This window comes from Ursus arctos, unplaced genomic scaffold, assembly GCF_023065955.2.
Source record: "Ursus arctos isolate Adak ecotype North America unplaced genomic scaffold, UrsArc2.0 scaffold_23, whole genome shotgun sequence".
NCBI lineage: Eukaryota > Metazoa > Chordata > Mammalia > Carnivora > Ursidae > Ursus > Ursus arctos.
In genome coordinates, this window is record NW_026622908.1 from 42,385,225 (window position 1) to 42,404,411 (window position 19,187).

The following is a 19,187-nucleotide window of genomic DNA, read 5'->3' on the forward strand; positions in this document are numbered from 1 at the left end:
AAGCTCTCAGGAAGTGGCAACTACCTCGATAAACGTCAATGAATGTCAAAAGTCTCGCTCAGGAGGCCAGGCCTTCTTCCTGTGCTTCGGTTTCTCCCGCTGTCCTCCCTGGCCGTGGTACTGGGTGCATTCAGGGTTAACATCTCCCGAGCCTCTGCACAGCCCTGCGTCCTCGGGCCGCGGGCGTACAGTCGAGGAATCCGAGGCCGCAGGGGCATGGGTGGTGGCCTTTGGGAACCCGCGCCTCGGGGGAGCCGGCGTCCCGCCCCTCGGTGCCCCACCCCCAGCGGCCCCGCCCCCCACATGGGATGGCCCCGCCCTCTACATGTGATGGCACCGCCCCAGTCCCCCCTCCTGGCCTTGAGCGGGCCGGGCCTGCGCGCTCCTTTAAGGCAGCCTGCGGGAAGAGAAGAGCGTGTTTCGCCCCCTCCGACGCCGCCGAGGTAGAGGCTTCACCTTTAAGGCGGCGCGGGGGCTGCTGGGAAGGCCGGCGGGATGGAGGCGGCGGGACCCGCTCACGGCTGCGGGTCCGGGTGAAGCGGGGCGGGAGCCGGAACCTGAGCAGGAGCCGGGCCCGAGCGGGAGGCGTAGGTCCGCGCGGTCGGATCTGGCCGGGAGACGGGCCCCTGGGTCGGCCTAGGGGAGGGGTCGTCGTGGGCGCAGGCTGTGGGAGAACAAGGCCTGCCTGCTGGGAGGGGGCGCGGTCCTCCTTGGCGGGGGCCGGGAGTTCGGCCTTTTCAGGGGAGGGGTCCGCGGGGCGTCACGCCGGCCTATGGGGAGGGGTCATTGTGGGCGCGGCCTGGTGGGGGCTACGAAGAAGCCGAGATCTCAAGCTCCTCTAGGGGAAGGGTCTCCCAAGGGGCGGCCTTCCCTAGAGGATGGTGTCTGTGACTCGGCCTGCCTCTTGGGGAAGAGGCTGCCCGAGGGGTTGGGGCTGGATCTCCTAGAGGGGCCGGGGTCTCCTGCACGCGAGAAAGCCTCCACGATCCCTGTAGGACCGTTTCCCAGCGCTCCCTGTCCTGGCTAGGGGAGTCCCCGGGGACGTCCCGAGACTGAGCCGCCTCAGCGCGAGTGAGCCGGTGGTCTGGGCCGAATCCGGGTCCAGCCTCACCGGCCTCACCGCATTGCGTCTCCCGGGCCGAGACGAGTTGGGCGCGCCCCCTGTAGGACGAGCGCGGGCACGGTACGGGTTGCCGGCGGGGGGACCCGGGCACCCGGGGGACCCAGGCGTCCGGGGACCGGAGGTGTTTACCTAATCCGGGGCGGACGGCGGTGTGGCCCCAGGCCCGGCACCCGCCTGTCCGCCCCCTCGCCTTCACAGGCGGCACGCCATGGCTACGATGGTGCTTCCGCGGGAGGAGAAGCTGAGCCAGGATGAGATCGTGCTGGGCACCAAGGCCGTCATCCAAGGCCTGGAGACCCTGCGCGGGGAGCATCGTGCCCTTCTCGCTCCCTTGGTAGCTCATGAAGCTGGCGAGGCGGAGCCCGGCTCACAAGAGCGATGTGTCGTCCTGCGTCGCTCCCTGGAAGCCATCGAGCTGGGTCTAGGGGAGGCCCAGGTAGGCTGGTCTGGGATGCTGAGGTGGGAGGTCACGGGAGGGATGGAGCCTTCCAGAGGAATCCTGGCATTGTAGGAACAGAATCTGAGCAGGGAACCATGTGGCCTCTGGAGCCCATGGTCAGACCTTTGTAAATATCTGTTGAAAAATGAACGGGCTTTGGAAACCGCAGCAGTCCTTGCCTCAAGACGGCCCGATCGTCCTTTAGCCCCCACACACAACCCTGTTCCTGGCTTCTCTGATGTGTAGCAGAGACTGGATGGCATAGGAGAACAAAAAGGAAATCCTTAAGAACTGACCTCCCCCATTCATTCTCTTATTCGTTCCTTCACAGGTAAGTTATCAAGTGCCTACTATGTGCCAGGCAATCTATTATGTGCCAGAGATACAGGTCCAACGGGAGAGACAAGATCTTTGCCCTAGTCCACTGGGGAGGGAGTCAGACACACGCATACATTTGTTACATATTGTGATAAGTTCTACAAAGAGAAGAACAAGATCTTGTGATAGCTTCTAGCAGATCTTATTTATTGGTCAGGCAGGACCTCTGAGGAAGTGACATTTAAACCAAGACCTGAAGGAAGGAATGAACCGGCCTCCAGAAAAGGGAGGGACGTGAGAGGTTACATGTGCAAAGGTCCTGAGATAGGAAAGATCTTTTCGTGGTGGGAGAAATGAGAGAAGACCTGTCTAACCAGAGCTTCCTGGGGAAGGAGAGGGACAGAAGAGGCCTGTGGAAAAGGCAGGGGCCTGATCATGCTGCACTTATTAGTTTGGATTGTATTCTCAGAGAAGCAGGAAGCCTTTGGAGGGCTTCAGTTGTCAAAAGACACAGCCTGCCTTAGATTTTAGAAGCTCCCTTTGGGGACACCTGGCTGACTCAGTAGAACGTGTGACTCTTGATCTCCGGGTTGTGAGTTTGAGTCCCATGTTGGGTGTAGAGATTACTTTGAAAAAAGAGTCTTTTTTTTTTTTTTTTAAGATTTTATCTATTTATTTGACACAGAGAGAGACAGCGAGAGAGGGAATACAAGCAGGGGGAGCGGGAGAGGGAGAAGCAGGCTTCTCACTGAGCCGACGCAGGGCTCGATCCTAGGACCCTGAGATCACGACCAGAGCCGAAGGCAGATGCTTAATGACTGAGCCACCCAGATGCCCCTAAAAAAAGAGTCTAAAAAAAAAAAAAAAAAAAACTCCCTTTGGCTGAGGTATGGAGAATGAACCATAGTGAGTCAAGGGTGGAAACAGGGAGCAGGTATTTAGCAAGCCACTGCTGGAATTCAAATGAGAAATGGTAGCTTGGACTACAGAGGTGACCAGGAGGGAGGAGAGAAGGGGCCCAGTTCTAGATGTTCTGGAGTAAGGGGGAGAGAGGAGGGCAGAGTAACTCCCAGATTGTGGTTGGAGCAAGTGAAGGGGACGAGAGAGCCTGGACGATCAGGGGTTCTGTTTTGGTCTGCTTTACACTGGGGCTGCCAGGACGATATGCAGATGGAGATATTCAGGAGGCACTGAGGTGTACAAGGAGTACACACTTCTCCAGGAGAGAGCCTTGGCCCCTTCAAATCTTGGCTGAGATGCCGTCTGGCTCCATAAATCTTGGGCAGGTGGTATCATCTTGGTTTCCTTGTCTTTAAAATAGGGCTCACACCATCTGCTGTATATACTTCCAGGCTGTTTAGGGAATTTTTTAAAAAGCTAGTGGTTGTGGAAACACCTGTCACTTACACATTTGCTAATCAACTAGAAAGTGCAGGGTCCCAGGAGGCCTGGCCCTCTGGCAGCACAATGTGCTGGTCATTCCCTCCTTGGCCAGTTGGCTGCCAGGTACAGAGATAAACACACAGGGGTCCCCCTCCTAGTGTGCGCAGACACAGACACAGATGGGCAAGAGGATGGCATGGAGGGAAAGTGTCCTCCTTTCCTGGGGCTGCAGGAATGACCCTGTCTGTGAAGGATGGAGAAAGAGTAGAGCCTGTGCGAGGATCCAAGGCAAGAAGAGCCTAAAAGCCCAGGAAAAAAGTCCTAGAGGTTGGAGAGAGGGGTAGGGCCTGATGTTGAGGCCTCTGGGTCCCCTTCCCCTGTGGTTCCCAGACCATGTAGGGACTTGGGACATGTACACCTCTCCCCTCTAAAAGCTGCATAAGGGGCTTGCCTTGACAGAAGTCAGGATGGGGTCTTTCCATGGCCCTTCAGCCATTTATCAGGGTCCTTAGGAAATTGCTAGCCCTGGGGCAGGGGGCAATGGGGTAGTGGCTGTGGCAGCAGGGCTTGAGTACAACCCCCAGGAGACAAAGGAAGAGAATGGCTAACTCAGGGAAAGTACGACACCCCAGCTAGCCTCTTGCGATAAACTCAGTGAGGTGGGAACTGGGGTTTTTAATGCAGAGGACTAGGTAGAGGCCCAGGAGAGGGGATGGACTTTCTCAAGAGTCCAGAAGCAGCCTGGGAACCCAGGGCTCCTGACCCCAGGAGGAAGGAGCTGGGGGTCCCAAACCTCCTGGGTTCAGGTCTGGGACTGGGGTCTGTTTGGGGCCTTGGGGGTGGGGGGGGGAACTCCCTTGATGAGAGGAGAACTTGGTGGCCCTCAGCGCTGTAGGCAGGGCCTCATAGGCGGGGCCAGGCCCCAACACCCCAGGAGGCCCAGGCTCTAGACGAGACTAACCCTCATCCCGGCTGGCTGGCACCACAGGTGATCCTGGCGCTGTCGAGCCACCTGGGAGCTGTGGAGTCAGAAAAGCAGAAGCTGCGGGCTCAGGTGCGGCGCCTGGTACAGGAGAACCAGTGGCTGCGAGAGGAGCTGGCCGGAACACAGCAAAAGCTGCAGCGCAGCGAGCAGGCTGTGGCCCAGCTCGAGGAGGAGAAGCAGCACTTGCTGTTCATGAGCCAGATCCGCAAGCTGGATGAGGACACATCCCCCAGCGTGAGCCCCTACCACGTCCACTGCAAGACCATCGGGCAGGGGGGCCCGGGAGCAGGGAGGGACATGGAGCAAACTCGGCTCTGACCCAGCCACTGACACATGGGCTGCCATGCCCCTCCTTCCCTGACACTCATTCTGTCCTCCCCAGGAGGAGAAGGGGGACGTCCCCAAAGACTCTCTGGATGACCTGTTCCCCAACGAGGAGGAGCAGAGCCCAGGTGCAGAGGGGCAGCTGGTTCTGGGGGTGGGGGAAGGGAGGGCTGTGTCAATTCCTTGTCCTTGGGACCCAGAGGTCACCAGGAACGGCGACCAAAAGGGCGCCATGTTCTTTCCTGCCTCATTTCTGATCATCACATCCCAGCATGTTGGAGTTTAAAAGGCAAGTTTCACATGTTCTCTTCCCCTAAGCTCTGAGAAATAGGTATCACAGTTCCAAGCTTTGGAGCAGCCTGGCCTGGGTTCCAGACCTGCTCTGCCAGTAGTCATTCTGGGACCACTGGTTTCTTTCCCTCTCTCAGCCTCCTCTGAGGGTTAAGGAGGATGCATGCACAGTACTGAGCCCTAGGCCAGTGCTTGCCTTGCTAATAGCATTGAGCACGTGTATCCGAGTCTCCCTTCGGCAGATGGGAAACTGTGGCTCAGAGGTTAGATGGCTTGCTCTATAACACACAGCTTGAGGTATTGGGGCTGGGATTCTACCCACTCTACAGATGGGGAAACTGAGGCAGAATAGCTAGTGACTTGTCCAGGGCCACATGTCAGGTAGGTTAAAGGCATGGCTGATCTGTGCCAGGCCAGCCCCGGGGGCAGTTGGTACATCTGATCTGCCCTTGGCCTTGCAGCCCCCAGCCCTGGAGGAGGGGATGTGGCTGCCCAGCACGGGGGCTATGAAATCCCAGCACGGCTCCGCACCCTGCACAACCTGGTGATTCAGTACGCCTCCCAGGGCCGCTACGAGGTGGCTGTGCCCCTCTGCAAGCAGGCACTCGAGGACCTGGAGAAGACTTCAGGTCACGACCACCCCGACGTTGCCACCATGCTGAACATCCTGGCTTTGGTCTATCGGTGAGGGTGCCTCTGGCCACAATCATTACATGCTTCCTGAAGCCTCTAGCCCTGGGTCACAAACCCTCAGTCCCTGATGTGGGCCAGGACTGGGCAGCTTGGCTCTACCAGGCAGTTGGGCAGCAGAGAGAAGGAGATTATGCCTAGAGAGTACTGAGCCCACAGGGTGCCTAGACCTCCCTGAGCCTGGGCTACAGGTGTGAATAAGGCTTAGTCTATTGGAGGAGAAAGGCTTGTGCATAACTAGGGATGGGGACAGCACATAAGGACACCAGGGAGGCAGCCCAGCTTCTTTGGGCATTAAGGCTTAAGAAGGGTCTTTGGTGAAAGATAAGTTGCCCAGAATATGAGAGGGTTGGAAAAGTTTTCCTTGGCAGAACAGTATGAGCAAAGGCCCTGGGGAATAGACACCAAGGTGCACTAAGCACGAGGAAGTGGGGGTAGAATCCTGGGGAGTCTGGCTCATACCCCAGCACTTGATGCCCTGGTGAGTTGTGAGGGAACTGTTCAAAGTCCCCCCCAAGCTCCTGGAGGGCAGGGGCTGACCAGGTCTCCCCAAGCTCTGGGTCATAGTCATGTCCGCTCATCAGTAAATACCGGAGGAGTGACCATGGGGATCTGGGACCAGTAGGGGGAGGGCCTTGGGCTGGAGGACACCCCTCACCATGCTTCTGCCTACACCCAGGGACCAGAACAAGTACAAAGAGGCTGCCCACCTGCTCAACGATGCCCTGGCCATCCGGGAAAAGACACTGGGCAAGGACCACCCGGCTGTGAGTGAGAGTGGGTGGGAGGTGGGGGCTGCCCTGCCCTGCCCTGCCTTGGGCAGGGCCCCGGGTCATTGAGCCTCCATTGTCCCACCTCCCCCCCCCCAGGTGGCCGCAACATTGAACAACCTGGCAGTTCTGTATGGCAAGCGGGGCAAGTACAAAGAGGCCGAGCCACTGTGCAAGCGGGCACTAGAAATCCGGGAGAAGGTGGGAGCAGGCAGGGCTGGGAGGCTGGCTGGGCCTGGCAGGCAGGGGCCTAGGGCAGCCCTGAGCCCAGCCACTGGCTCCCACTCCTATCCCAGGTCCTGGGCAAGTTTCATCCGGATGTGGCCAAGCAGTTGAGCAATCTGGCCCTGCTGTGCCAGAACCAGGGCAAAGCTGAGGAGGTGGAATACTACTACCGGAGGGCCCTGGAGATCTATGCCACACGCCTTGGGCCTGATGACCCCAATGTGGCCAAGACCAAGAACAACCTGGTACCCTGGGCCAGGAGTGGGGTGGGAGGAGAGGAGTTGGGGGGAGGAAGGAAGGAAAAGGCTCAGCTCCCTGCATCCTGCTTACTCTCTGGCCCCTTTCCTCCAGGCCTCCTGCTACTTGAAGCAGGGCAAGTACCAGGATGCAGAAACCCTGTACAAGGAGATCCTCACCCGTGCTCATGAGAAGGAGTTTGGCTCTGTCAATGGTGAGTCTCTGACCACCGTGTGCCCCCAGCTCACACAGCACAGGCCTGCCCGGCCATCAGCATCCAGAGCAAATACTTTAGCTGGGTGGGCCCTTGTGGGGTCTGGCTGGTCCCCAGCCACTCGTGTGCACGTGTGAACACACACACACCCAACTCAGACAGCCTCCTGGGTCTTGCTGGTGCTATATACACCCTTTGCATAGCCCGTGCCCTGGGCCCAGAGTCTTTCCCCTTCCTCTGCTGAGCAATTCCTGTTCACTGCGAGGGCCCACCCCAAATGTCTCCCCCTCTGGGAAACCACCTTCCGGCCCCCAATGGTCAGTCATTTCCTGCTCTGGGATCACTCAGCCTGGCCTATCATTCAGGCCTAGCATGTGTCTCAGCCTGTGGGCTTGCGGCATTTAAGGATCTGCTCCCCCCAGCCCTCAATCCCAAGCCCTGCAAGCACAGGCCTGTGCCATGTCATCTCCGTGTTCCAGAAGAGGGTCAGTAATGTTTCAAGTCTGGTTTTTCATTCATTCATTCATTCATTCATTCATTCATGCAACCAAACCCAACTCTGATCCTTCCTGGGTACCCCTGACCTCCTCCCCAGACCCCAGTCCTATGTTTCAACCAGGAGAAGCCTATATGGGAGGCTGGTGACAGCCCCCTTTCTCCCCCCAGGGGACAACAAGCCCATCTGGATGCATGCAGAAGAAAGGGAGGAGAGCAAGGTAACTCTATGGGCAGGGCTGGGGTGGTCGGGGGAGAGAGGGTGAGGCTAGGGATGTGTAAAGGGGAGGGACTTCTGCCACCTCCCCTGACCATTCCTTCCCCCAGGACAAGCGCCGGGACAGCACCCCCTATGGGGAATATGGGAGCTGGTACAAGGCCTGTAAAGTAGACAGGTGAGGACAGCAGAGCAGGGCTGGAAATAGAGCAGGTAGCAGGGAAACAGCATCCTGGGTGGGGGCCAAGTCCAGGCTCTACACTCCATTATGCTCACCCCAGCGCACGTGCACACACACACACACACACACACACCCCTCTTTGTCAACTTGTCTTTCGAGACCTGGGTCACCAGCCACCTGCCCCAAAAAGGCTTTCTGCCCTGGGACAGCCCAATTATCTTGCCCTTGGGTCTCCCAGCTTTTAGTCCTGGTGACAACATCCCACTTAGGGCTCTGGGCCAAGTCCCCAACCCTAGGAATCTGGGGGGATTCCAAGACAGGGGAGTCTAAGAAGGCCTAGCACAGGGCTGGACACAAGAGGGGGAGAGACTCTGGTTGGCCGGATGGTTCCTCAGGGCTCATTGTGGGCCGGATACTAGGATGGGCCTGGTTCCTGGGGAACACGGAGTTTGAGACATCCCTGCTGTCCCGTCCACAGCCCCACAGTCAACACTACCCTGCGCAGCTTGGGGGCCCTGTACCGGCGCCAGGGCAAGCTAGAAGCTGCACATACACTGGAGGACTGTGCCAGCCGCAGCCGCAAGCAGGTGGGGCAACAGGCACGAGGGGTGTGGGCAAGGACCTCTGCATCCGTGTGTGTTCCTGTCAGGATTCAGGGCTCCACCTGATGTGCCCTGCCACTCCCTCAGGGCCTGGACCCCGCAAGCCAGACCAAGGTGGTGGAACTGCTGAAAGACGGTAGCGGTGGGCGGGGAGACCGCCGGGGCAGCAGAGACGTGGCAGGGGGTGCCGGGGCTCGGCCTGAGTCTGACCTCGAGGAGGCAGGGCCTGCAGCTGAGTGGAGCGGAGTGAGTCTAGGGGCTGGGGTGTGCCGGGAGGCTGGGTAGTCAGTGTGGTAGAGAGACAGACTTGTCCACCCCGCAGGACGGCAGTGGCTCCTTGCGGCGCAGCGGCTCCTTTGGGAAGCTCCGAGATGCCCTGAGGCGGAGCAGTGAGATGCTGGTGAAGAAGTTGCAGGGTGGTGGCCCCCAGGAGCCTCCTAACCCCAGGTGAGCCTCTGCCCCCGATGGGCCCTCCAACCCCAGGTGAGCTCCTGATCCAGGTGAACTCCCTTCTCTCCCTCAAGCTCCACCACCCAGCAGATCTGCTCCCCTTCCGTCAGCTGCGGTCTCCAGCCCCAGCCTGACCCCTTGCCACATCCTCTCCCAGTCCCACCTTTGACAAATCCAGGCATTCCTTTCTCCTCAGGATGAAGCGGGCCAGTTCCCTCAACTTCCTCAACAAGAGTGTGGAAGAGCCAGTCCAGGTATGGCTGGTGTTGTTGGGCACTGGGCAGTGAAGCCCCGGCCCCGGGGCCCAAAGACTGCATGTCCTGTGTACTTGCCAAGCTTGTCAATCATGTCTGTTTATCTAGAAACCTTTCCAGCTCTGTGCCAGGCCTGGCTTTGGGCTGGACACTGGGAAGACAAATGAGGGAAGCCCAGCTCCTGCCTGGGGTGGACATGCAAGTGGCCAGGGCCAGCACATGACTGTGGAGGTGGGTGGGAGTGCCAGAGTACCAGGACATGGTCAGGGGCCCCACTTGGGGACTCTGGCTGATCGGGCCCCTTCTGGCCAAGGAAGTACAGACGGGCAGCAGCGAGAAGCTGAGCCGCCTGCCCCCTCTGCCCACAGCCTGGAGGCACAGGCTTCTCTGACAGCCGCACCCTCAGCTCCAGCTCCATGGACCTCTCCCGACGAAGCTCCCTCGTGGGCTAATCCTGAAGGGGCAGCCAGTTGCCAGAGCCTCCACCCGGCACTGTCCCCATCCCCAGCCCTTCGCATGGGCCTGCTGCTTGCCCCACCTGTCTCTCCCAAGGACCCCCGTCTTTTCTGTTCAATCTCAGGGTAACCTCCTCCCTTGTCATCTCAGCCTAAGCCCTGGAGGCTGGGCCTGCCCGCTCCAGCTCTACCCCTTATTTATTCCATCCAGCAGGGCCCCCTCTTCTCTAGGTTCAGGGCCAGGTGAAGGGCTGGCCAGGGTCTCCAAGGTGGAGACTCAGTGGCCTTCCCTCGCCAGGACCCCTGAGCCAAGAACACTAAGCACCTGCCGTCCCTTCAGCACTCCTGCCCTCCTGTCCCCCGGCCGTTGCTTCTGTATATAGAGAAATAAGTTATTGGCCGCGCCCCTCCCCTCAGTCCGCGGTACTGCCCGGTTCTCCCCTCACCCTGCCCTTCTCTAGTGGTACCGCCCAGGCCTTAATCACCCCCATTCCGCGCGGTGGTATCTCCCAGGCTCTACATCTCGGGGGCGGCCCCTCCCCAAAGGGTTCCCCGGGCCTTCTCGCGCTCCTCCTGGCCTCTGAGGGGCGCGTTGAGCCCCACAATCGCCCCTTGCCCCAGGACGAAGAGCCCTCCCCTTGCCCGTCCTCTCACCGCCGGGCCCTGCCCAGCATCCCGGCCTTATGCACTGCCCCTCCCGCCCGGCCCCGCCCAGGCACGGCCTGACCCCGCCCTGGGCACCGCCCGTTGAGCCATCCTGCCACGCCCCTTCCCACGCCTGCAGCTTGTCGCTAGGGCCAGTGACGGCCCCTGTGGCAGGAGGGGCTGCCCCAGTTGGGCGGGGGGGCGATGAGGCGGTCCCTCTCTATTCTCAAATGTTGCTGTAGAAATAAAAACCGTTTGAATCTGAGCTGGGCTTGTTTTGGGGCGGAGGCCAAGGGCCCCTAGCGTCGCTAGGTTGGGGGTGAGGTCGGGAGAGGCTGCGAGGGAGCGAGTGTGTGTGTATGTGTGTCCCTCACGTCCGGTCCCGCGCTGCTGGAGCCCAGATATTTTGCTCCTATCCCGGATTTGTTTGGGGGCCTCACGGATGGAGTTTTTTCTAACAACCTTCATCTCTGAGGTTCTAGAGACCGCGGGCTTTGAACTCTGCCCTTTACTAAGCTGTTTCATCTTGAGCGACTTACCGAGACTCCATCTTTTCCATCTATAAAATGTGGGTGAAGACACCCTCCGGGAGCTGCGTCTGAGTTAGGAGAGCCAGCACACCAAGATACCCCAAATAAATGAACTTCTGATGCTAACAACTCCTTGAACTGCGAGGGTAGGGATGACTGCCTCTGCCAGACAGACATGAAGCGTGTCAACCCCAGTCCTAAATTGACCTCTCATCGTCGGGACGCGTCAGGTCCCCGAGTGCTCTCCTCAAGCCCAGGTACAGCTATAGGAAGCGAACTACAAGCCCCAGGAGGCAATGCGCGGCGACGATGGGTCGTCGGCTAGGAGATGCGGCCTTGGGTTTGCGCCTGCGCAACGGGGAGGGGGGGGGGTGAGTTGGGCAAAGTAAGGAGACTACAAGTTCCGAGAAGCAACGCGGCAAGGCCCAAGTCGGGAATGTTTGCGCCTGCGCGTCGCGGGCGGGGCCTCTGGGGCGGAGCGGCCACCATCTTGGAACGGGAGGCGGAGCAGAGCTGACTGGGAGCGACCGAGCGGGCCGCCGCCGCCGCCATGAACCCCGAATAGTGAGTGAGCCCCGCCCGCGCCGTCCGGCGCAGCCTCGATCCCGAGTACGGGGCTGTACGCTTACCGGGGTTGTCCGGCCTGGGTCAAGACTGAGCGGCGCCCCCACATCCGGGTCCCTCTTCCGCTGACCCCCCCCCCCCCCCACACACACACACATCCGGGTCCTGCCCCTCCCCCGGGGGCCCCAGGACCCCGGCTCGGCACCCCGAGTTCTTGCACCCGGGACCGAGACACTGCGACCCCAAGGGCCACTACTTGGAGCCCGAAGCACCGGCCCCTAACAGGCCTTATTGGTCAGGTGACCCCTGAGAGACCCCTCGGTCTCTCCAGGCCTCAGTTTCCCCACCTGCTGCTTGCAGTGGCGGTCTGGGTGCTGAAGACGGTCCCGGCGTTTTTTGGAGCCGGTCCAGACTCGGGCCCTTTAGGTCTGACAGTAAATCTTTCTGTTTTTTCCGTTCTCCCCGAATCCGGTTCCCGGGGCTGGTCAGAAGCGGGAGGCCCCGAGGCGCCGCTCTGGGTCGTCCTCCCGTAGGACCTCCCCTCCGGGACTGCCGCTTCGCCCCTTGCTGGGTCTAGCTGTCCTGCGGCTCCTGGAGGCCAGTCACTTCCCGCCCTCTCCTCACCTTTGCGCAGGCCCCCTGCGCCACCGTCACACCCCTTCCCTTCGCCGTCACGCTGCCGATGAAGTTTAGATGAATGTGGCATTTGTTTCTCCCCTTCCAGTGGGATTCTCTGTACCTCAGACTCTCCTCACTTCTTGGTCACTCCCCCTGCGGGTAGGTGGCCCATATCTCTGCCCCGGACTTCTCATTGACAGTTTTCCCCAAGTGTCAGTTGTCTTCTTCCTCTTCTGCCACTTCCTTTTTCTCCTCCAGATCCAGGCCTCAGATTTCCTTGGGGATGGGTGAAGCTCTGAGCTGGATTATAAGGGACATAGAAGGGAACCAGCAGGCTCTCACAGAGACTTTGGAGTCTGAACCTGGTTTCCAGTCTTAAAGTTAACAGCTGTGTAACTTAGGGCAAGTCACTTCCCTCTTCTGACCTCTGGTTTCCTCATTAGTTGGGAATAACACCATCCACTTCATAGGGCTGATGTGAGGCTTAAATGAGATGATGCATTTGCAGTATTTAGCACAGGGCCAGGTACAAAGTAGGAACTCAGTACGTTTTAACTGCCTCTCGTTGACCACCTCTTCTTAGAGGCTTCATACCAGGCTCTTTACATAGATATTCACTTAACAAGTCCTAGGCTGGGCCCTAGCTTCCATTTCTGGGATCTCCCCTGCCAAGCCAGGTAGGCCCCAGGGCAGTGGAGGGGGGTTCCCTAACTAGTCCCTACTGGCCCAGAGACCATGGAGTCTGTCAGGTCTCAGAGTAGGACACCCAGCTTTTTCTCCTAAGGATTGTGATCCTTGGCAGGTCATGCCCCTCCCTGTGCCTCAGCTTCCTTCTCTATAAAGTGGAAATTCAGACTCAGTCCTTTGGGCGAGCTGTAATATGGGGGGTGGTCAGCCCTCCTCTTCCCAGGACTTCTGGGAGGATATTGTGAGCTCCTTAATACTGTAAACCAAGGCAAGCCTCACAGCATGGGAGAAGGCTATAGTTAGGATTGCAGGATGGCATGGCAGGTGGGCTCCCTGCCTTCCTTCATGCCTTCCCATCCTTTCTCTCTAGTGACTACCTGTTTAAGCTGCTTTTGATTGGTGATTCGGGCGTGGGCAAGTCATGCCTGCTTCTGCGGTTTGCTGTGAGTAAGAAGCCTCCCATACGATCCACCTGGGGTCCTGGCTGGTGGCAGGAGGGAGAGGGGGCAACCCAGACCACAGTAGTTGCAAGACCTTAGAACCAAGGATGAAGTTGTAGGACCTCCTAGTAGCATCTCTAACTGAACAAAGACAAGGGAGTAGCAGATTGGGGTGCTGAGAATGGGGGCTTGGTAGTTACAAGCTTGGCTGGGTCAGGGACCTGGAGGGAGATTTTCCAAGTGGCCTTTGGGCCTGTTCACCTAGGCCATTTCATTGGTCCCTACTTTTCCAGGATGACACATACACAGAGAGCTACATCAGCACCATCGGGGTGGACTTCAAGATCCGAACCATTGAGCTGGATGGCAAAACCATCAAACTTCAGATCGTGAGAGTCGCTCTTCCCAGTCTCTGGCACAGAGGCAGCCGCCTTGGGAGGGGTGGGGGCTCTGGGCAAGTAGCCCAGGGCTGACCTGCCCTTCTCTCCTACTGTCTTGTAGTGGGACACAGCTGGTCAGGAGCGGTTCCGGACCATCACTTCCAGCTACTACCGGGGGGCTCATGGCATCATTGTGGTGTATGATGTCACCGACCAGGTACTCCTGGCGTCACATGTCCAGTTTTGCCTCCTCAGCTTCAGGTCTTCGGGGCTTTGTTTTGTTTTGTTTTGTTTTGTTTTGTTTTAGGGTTTTATTTTTTTTAAGTAATCTGCACAGCCAGCGTGGGGGTTGAACTCACAACCCGGAGATCAAAAATCACATGCTCTGCTGACGGAGCCAGTCAGGCACTCCAGGCCTTTGGTTCTTGTTTCTTTTTACTCTTCCTATCCTCTCTTCCGGCTGCTGCCTGGAAGGGAGACTGTACTTGGACTCATTTCATGAGGAGGGAAACAGCTGCAGAAGTGAGTCCTCCTGAGGCCCCACTCAGGGCGTTGGCAGAAACAGGCCTCACACCTCCTGGCTAAACTTGCCACCTTATTCTAGACTTTTTAGGCACCTATGTTCCTAGGGGTTTAGTCAGCTGGTTGCTGTGCTGGGCCCATGGCTTCCTGTGTGAAGACACTGTGGAGAAGTGATTGGAGGGCTTTAGATAAGGAGGTAGGGAGCCCTGCACTCTGGGCGCATTGTGAGCAGAGGTAGGAGCCCTGTGTCTGCTGTGGCGGCATTAGTCCTGTGTCACTGGCAGCAGTGGTGGTATTAACAGGCTGAAACAGTCCCACCATACCTTGCAGTTTATAGAACTTGTTACAGCCTCTTAACACTCTAAAGAAGTCTGCATTAGGTTCCCATTTTATCGATGAGGAAATGGGTCAGAGTGGTGAGGAGACTTGGCTTGGGGTCAGACAGCTAGTTAAGTGGCAGAAACAGAAAAGGTAGGTCTACTGATTCTACTTGCTTTATTCTTTCTACTAAACCTTGTTGCTTAGTGGGGACCAGGCCCTGGGGACATGGAAATGCTTACATCAGCCCTGGGCCTGGAGGAGTTCCTGCTCTGAGGGGCAGCTGGGCCCTTGGGCTCACCAGGAACTCATGATGCCTTCTGGACAACAAGCTGTGGGTGGACTGTGCTCTACTCAGACAGAGGTCATCACGGACCTCAGCTGCCAAGTTCCATGACCTCATTTCAGTTCTTGCCCTGATTGACCTCTCACGGCTTTTACCTTCATTCTCCTCCCTCTCCTTGGAAAGTTTACTATCTCCAGCTCTCCTACCTCTTGCTGCATTAGCCTCTCTTTTCAGTGACTTCTACTGGTTTGCCCTGTACTACAACTGCCACACTCCCTGCCTTCCCCCCTGCCCCCAGTCTTGTGCTTCCTGACTCTCCCTGCATGGGTCTGGACACTTTGTGTTTTGGCTTCTGTCTTATGTTCTGTGATTCCTGTGTAAATAGCTATCACTGTGGATCTTCTCTGTTTTCTACTTTGCTGGCACTTTGTGTAGTAATTATAACATTCTTGGCATCACCCAATGAACTAAGTGCTAGGGTCCCTGTTTTCCAGATGAAATAAATATGCTTGGGGAGGTGTTAGGTAACTTGCCCATGGTCTCATAGGTTCTTGGCTTCTGAGCTTACCCTTCCCTGCCCCTAGCCAACCTCTCCTGAGCTCCAGATTGTCTTCAGAACTCAGCATTTCCAGCACTGGCCTCACTCTCTCCCCCTAAACTGGCTCCAGCATCCCCCATCTTTGTAACAGAGTTCCTGTTGGCCTGACCAGAAAACTCTTTCCTCCCCGCTCCCTCCCTCTGTTCTCCCCCCGCCACCTTCTATCTCAAGTCCATTCCCTTGTAACAATAGCAGTGATGAGGATGACAGCAGCTCCTGCTAATTAAGCACTTGTTATAAGACAGGCCTGTGTTCGTTATCTCTTGCGTACAACAGCCCCACTGGGAACTGCTGTTTTATCAGAATGAGGAAGCTGAAGCTCAGAGAGTTCAGGTGATAAATCTAGGGTCACACAGTAAATGGCAGACCTGGGGCTTACCCAGAATGGTCTGACTCTAAATCCTGTGCTCTTCCTTGCTTCACTCCCTGGCTCAGGGCACATCTCTTCCCTAGATTATTCTAGCCACCTCCCAGTTGGTCGCCATCTTCTTGCCAGTCTGATCTGGCCTCTACACTCCTGTCTGAACTGTCTTCCCAGAACACAGGTGTGTTTCTGCTGCTCCCTTCCTAAGAAAACCTTCATGGGCTCCTAGTTGTCCAGATTTAGCCAGGCGAAGACCTTCCATCCTCTGGCCTGCCTCCTTTCCCCCTCCTAATGTGCTCAGGGCCTGTGTCGCAGCAGCCTTCAGCTTCTCCCTGCTCCCCAGAGGCACCATACCCATCCCAATCCCTGACCTGATGTATGTCATCTCCTCGCCTTGGACTTTTCCCATCCCTCCACTTGCTTCCACACAAGGCCAGTTCGTCCCTTCACACATAGGTCAGCCGTAGTCTCCCCAGGCAGAGGCGGTCCTGGAGCTCCGGGAGCTCTTGCTATCTCTCCCTGAAGCACTCATCACACAATCTTGCCATTGTGTGTGTGTCCTGGTCTAGTCCTCCGCTGTCCCATGAGTGCCTTAGGGCAGGACCCAGGGATTTGTCCCTTCTGTGTCCACAGGGCCCAGCCTGGGACATGGCAGCAGGTGTACATTTGAATGCAGTGGGATATCCCCATACCTCTGACTCCTGAGAAGGGAAAGTGTGGCTCTAGCTCAACCATGTTTCTAAAAGTTCTGTCTTTGTCTATGAGCCAGGGGTAGGGAGTGGCCAGCTGTTGGGAGAGCCGGTCTGAATGAGGAGGCTGTTAGTGCCAGAAGCAGGACGAATGTCTGGCTCTGTTCCCAGGATACACGTCTCCCTCATAGGCCAGGGTCTCCTCTCTGAGGACCCTCCACCTACCATTGGGCTGAAAGACTTCACACCTCACAGGGATTTTAAGGCCACTGTGGGAACTTTGTGATCTTGCTAACCTGTTCCCTTCCATTTCTGTCTCCTCTCTAGTCTCTCTCCTGTTGTCATTTGCGTGTTTTCGGCCTTTTCTGTGTCTCGGGGAGACTAGCTGCAGGAAGCAGAGCTGGCTGGACCTTAGGCCTAGGGTCTTTAGGTGTCGGGGCTGTTGGCAGACAGCTGGTGCTGTGCCAGGTTTGGTTTTGGGGGTCTCAGATGGAGTGGGTCAGGGAGGAGATCTAAGCCTGGAGGGGAGAGTTTCCTCTGGGTCCCTGAGCTCAGGACTCCTGTGTCTCTCGGGAGCCCAGGGAAACCCTCTTCAAAAGCCCCTGTTCTCCTGGCCTTGAGAAGGGGTGGGAGTTGGGAGCAAAATAACTTCTGATTCTGGCTCCTCTAGGAATCTTACGCCAACGTGAAGCAGTGGCTACAGGAGATTGACCGCTATGCCAGTGAGAACGTCAATAAGCTCCTGGTGGGCAACAAGAGCGACCTCACCACCAAGAAAGTGGTGGATAACACCACCGCCAAGGTGAGCGGGGCCTGGGTCGGGCCACCCAGGGAGGGTGGGCTGGGGTCTGCTGCCCTTCACCCCTCCTTCCCCTCTTCTTCTCTCTTCTCCCCTTGTCAGGAGTTTGCAGATTCTCTGGGCATCCCCTTCCTGGAGACGAGTGCCAAGAACGCCACCAATGTTGAGCAGGCATTCATGACCATGGCTGCTGAGATCAAAAAGCGGATGGGGCCTGGGGCAGCCTCAGGGGGTGAGCGGCCCAACCTCAAGATCGACAGCACCCCTGTGAAGCCGGCTGGTGGCGGCTGTTGCTAGGAGGGGCACGTGGGGTGGGATAGGAGGGGGCACCTTCTCCAGATGATGCCCCTGGAGGGGACAGGAGGTGCCTCCCTCTCCTAGGGCATTTGAGTCTGTGGCTTTGGGGTGTCCTGGGCTCCCCATCTCCCTCTGGCCCATCTGCCTGCTGCCCTGAGCCCTGGTTTTGTCAAGGCCCCCAAGGGAGGACACCCAGGACCTTTGGCTGGGGTGGGCATGTGGGCTTGCTCTGCTGCTGCCTCTAGGTAACTTTAAAAGATACCCCACCACACACCTTTCTTTGGGATGAGGGCTCCTCTGTTTCCCTTCCTTGCCCCCCATGTATGCTGCAGTGGGTTTCTTTCCTTACCCTTTTTCTTCTCTCCCCACTCCCCTTTCCCAAGAGCTGGGAGCCTCCCTGGCCTCTACAGTCCCTGGCTGCAGTCAGCGCCGGGGGCCAGGAATGGGACCAGGGGATCCAGGACTCAGGATCCAGGGCCCTGGGCTGGACCTCAGGAAGGGCATGGGGGCCATTGGGGCCCAGCAGCCCACCCTTTCCTCTCCTCCCTGCTTCTTCTCCCTGCCCCTTCCATACTCACAGCTCCAGCCGTCCAGCTGCGGTGGGGTCTGAGCACATCTAGAGCAGGTGGGCGGGCAGCCATGCTGGGCCTGTGTCTTGAGCCCAGAGGGAGCCTGCTCCTGCCACCCCCTGCCCTGCCAGAGCCAGGCCCATGTGCTGCCTGCCCACCGTGCCCCTTTGTCCCCATGGCAGGCAGAGGCGGAAGGCCCACCGAGCCAGAGGCCGGGCACCAGCCTTAACCCTCACTCTGCCAGCACCTCTTCCCTTTCCCTAAGGCAGCACATCTGGCTTATTCTCCCCCTTCTGTTCTTTGGAGCCTATGAGGGCAGGTCCTCATACCCTGTCACTGCTTCTCCTCTGGGGAATGTGGGTGCAAACCCAGGGTCCGGGGCCTCTCCCCTCACCCCCTCCCACCCAGGATCCTAGCCCCCTACCCTCTGGCACAGCTTCTTCCTGCAGAAAAAAACAAACCTTTGGTCTCTACCTGAGAAGCCATGTCCCTTGTGCTGTCTCTCGCCTGTCCCACCTGTGCCCTGCCCTCCAGCTTGTATTTAAGTCCCTGGGGTGCCCCCACTCCCAGGTTCCCCTCTGGTGTCATGTCAGGCATTTTGCAAGGAAAAGCCACTTGGGGAAAGACAGAAAGGACAAAAAATAAATAAATTTCCACTGGCCCTCGGGTGAGCCGAGGGTTTTTGCAAGGAAGTTGTGGTGGTTGAGTGTGGTCTGTGGTGGGAGCTGTCTTGGGGTGGGGGAATGGAACTGGGGTCCCGGCTTGGGCTGTGTGTCTTAGGGTTGCTGTTGAAAGTCCTTGACCCACTTCCAAAAGCCAGGAGTGCTGCCTGCTTTTGTTTCTGTGGTGTGTCCCCACGGGCCCAGCACGGTTCCGGCAGCAGGGGAGGCCGGTGGCCATGGGCAGTACCTGGTGAGCTGCCGCCAACACCCACACGGGCGCACATCCATCCAGCCTGTGAGGTTGGGCTGCAGATGTGCCCCATCACGCCTGGCCCGCATCCCCTTCTGCCCCCTCTCCCACCTTTGCTCTGGGTTCAAGCCAGGTGTCTCTGCCCCCTTGGACAGTGCCAAGTTCCTCCCACTTAGGACCTCAGCCTGGTCTCCCAGGCCGGTGTGCAAAATACAGTATGTGAGGCTAGGGGTGTGTGTGTGTGCTCCTCCGAGTGGACCGAACTCGTGTGACGCGGGGGGCGGGGGCGGGCGCATGCCAGGGATGTACGTCCATG

The 19,187-nt window shown here is 58.0% G+C and overlaps 2 protein-coding genes across 7 annotated transcripts; both read left to right on the forward strand.

The window, feature by feature from the left end:
• Positions 1-355: 355 nt before the first annotated feature.
• Positions 356-10,563, forward strand: KLC2 (kinesin light chain 2). Of its 4 annotated transcripts, XM_057317304.1 has the most exons (17): positions 478-591; positions 1,285-1,559; positions 4,252-4,482; positions 4,631-4,700; positions 5,325-5,547; positions 6,233-6,320; positions 6,423-6,524; positions 6,620-6,793; positions 6,900-6,999; positions 7,666-7,715; positions 7,822-7,889; positions 8,371-8,479; positions 8,582-8,740; positions 8,817-8,941; positions 9,141-9,198; positions 9,307-9,429; positions 9,567-10,563. In XM_057317304.1, exons 2-17 carry the CDS (start codon positions 1,332-1,334, stop codon positions 9,648-9,650), a joined length of 1,992 nt encoding a protein of 663 aa, XP_057173287.1. In that variant the 5' UTR covers positions 478-591; positions 1,285-1,331; the 3' UTR covers positions 9,651-10,563. The 4 variants fall into 4 exon arrangements, with proteins under 4 accessions (XP_044234362.1, XP_044234364.1, XP_057173287.1 ...); XM_044378427.2 differs by lacking the exons at positions 478-591; positions 9,307-9,429 and adding an exon at positions 356-443; XM_044378429.2 differs by lacking the exons at positions 478-591; positions 9,307-9,429 and adding an exon at positions 356-443 and having other exon boundaries at positions 1,322-1,559.
• A 708-nt stretch (positions 10,564-11,271) lies between these two features.
• On the forward strand, positions 11,272-18,651 carry RAB1B (RAB1B, member RAS oncogene family). Of its 3 annotated transcripts, none has more exons than XM_026483150.4 (6): positions 11,272-11,392; positions 13,068-13,140; positions 13,431-13,526; positions 13,639-13,734; positions 16,965-17,096; positions 17,196-18,651. In XM_026483150.4, exons 1-6 carry the CDS (start codon positions 11,379-11,381, stop codon positions 17,388-17,390), a joined length of 606 nt encoding a protein of 201 aa, XP_026338935.1. In that variant the 5' UTR covers positions 11,272-11,378; the 3' UTR covers positions 17,391-18,651. The 3 variants fall into 3 exon arrangements, with proteins under 3 accessions (XP_026338935.1, XP_057173288.1, XP_057173289.1); XM_057317306.1 differs by lacking the exon at positions 11,272-11,392 and adding an exon at positions 11,887-12,169; XM_057317305.1 differs by having other exon boundaries at positions 16,965-18,651.
• The last annotated feature ends 536 nt before the right edge of the window (positions 18,652-19,187 follow it).

What these genes read in the sequence shown, in the direction of transcription:
- KLC2 (XM_057317304.1), top strand. Translation starts at nt 1,332, where the DNA reads ATGGCTACGATGGTGCTTCCGCGGGAGGAGAAGCTGAGCCAGGATGAG. An exon ending in CCAAGACCAAGAACAACCTG is followed by an intron (nt 6,794 to 6,899) that starts GTACCCTGGGCC and finishes CCTTTCCTCCAG; the next exon opens with GCCTCCTGCTACTTGAAGCA. An exon ending in CCAGCCGCAGCCGCAAGCAG is followed by an intron (nt 8,480 to 8,581) that starts GTGGGGCAACAG and finishes CCACTCCCTCAG; the next exon opens with GGCCTGGACCCCGCAAGCCA.
- RAB1B (XM_057317305.1), top strand. An exon ending in GCCTGCTTCTGCGGTTTGCT is followed by an intron (nt 13,141 to 13,430) that starts GTGAGTAAGAAG and finishes CTACTTTTCCAG; the next exon opens with GATGACACATACACAGAGAG. An exon ending in AAACCATCAAACTTCAGATC is followed by an intron (nt 13,527 to 13,638) that starts GTGAGAGTCGCT and finishes ACTGTCTTGTAG; the next exon opens with TGGGACACAGCTGGTCAGGA.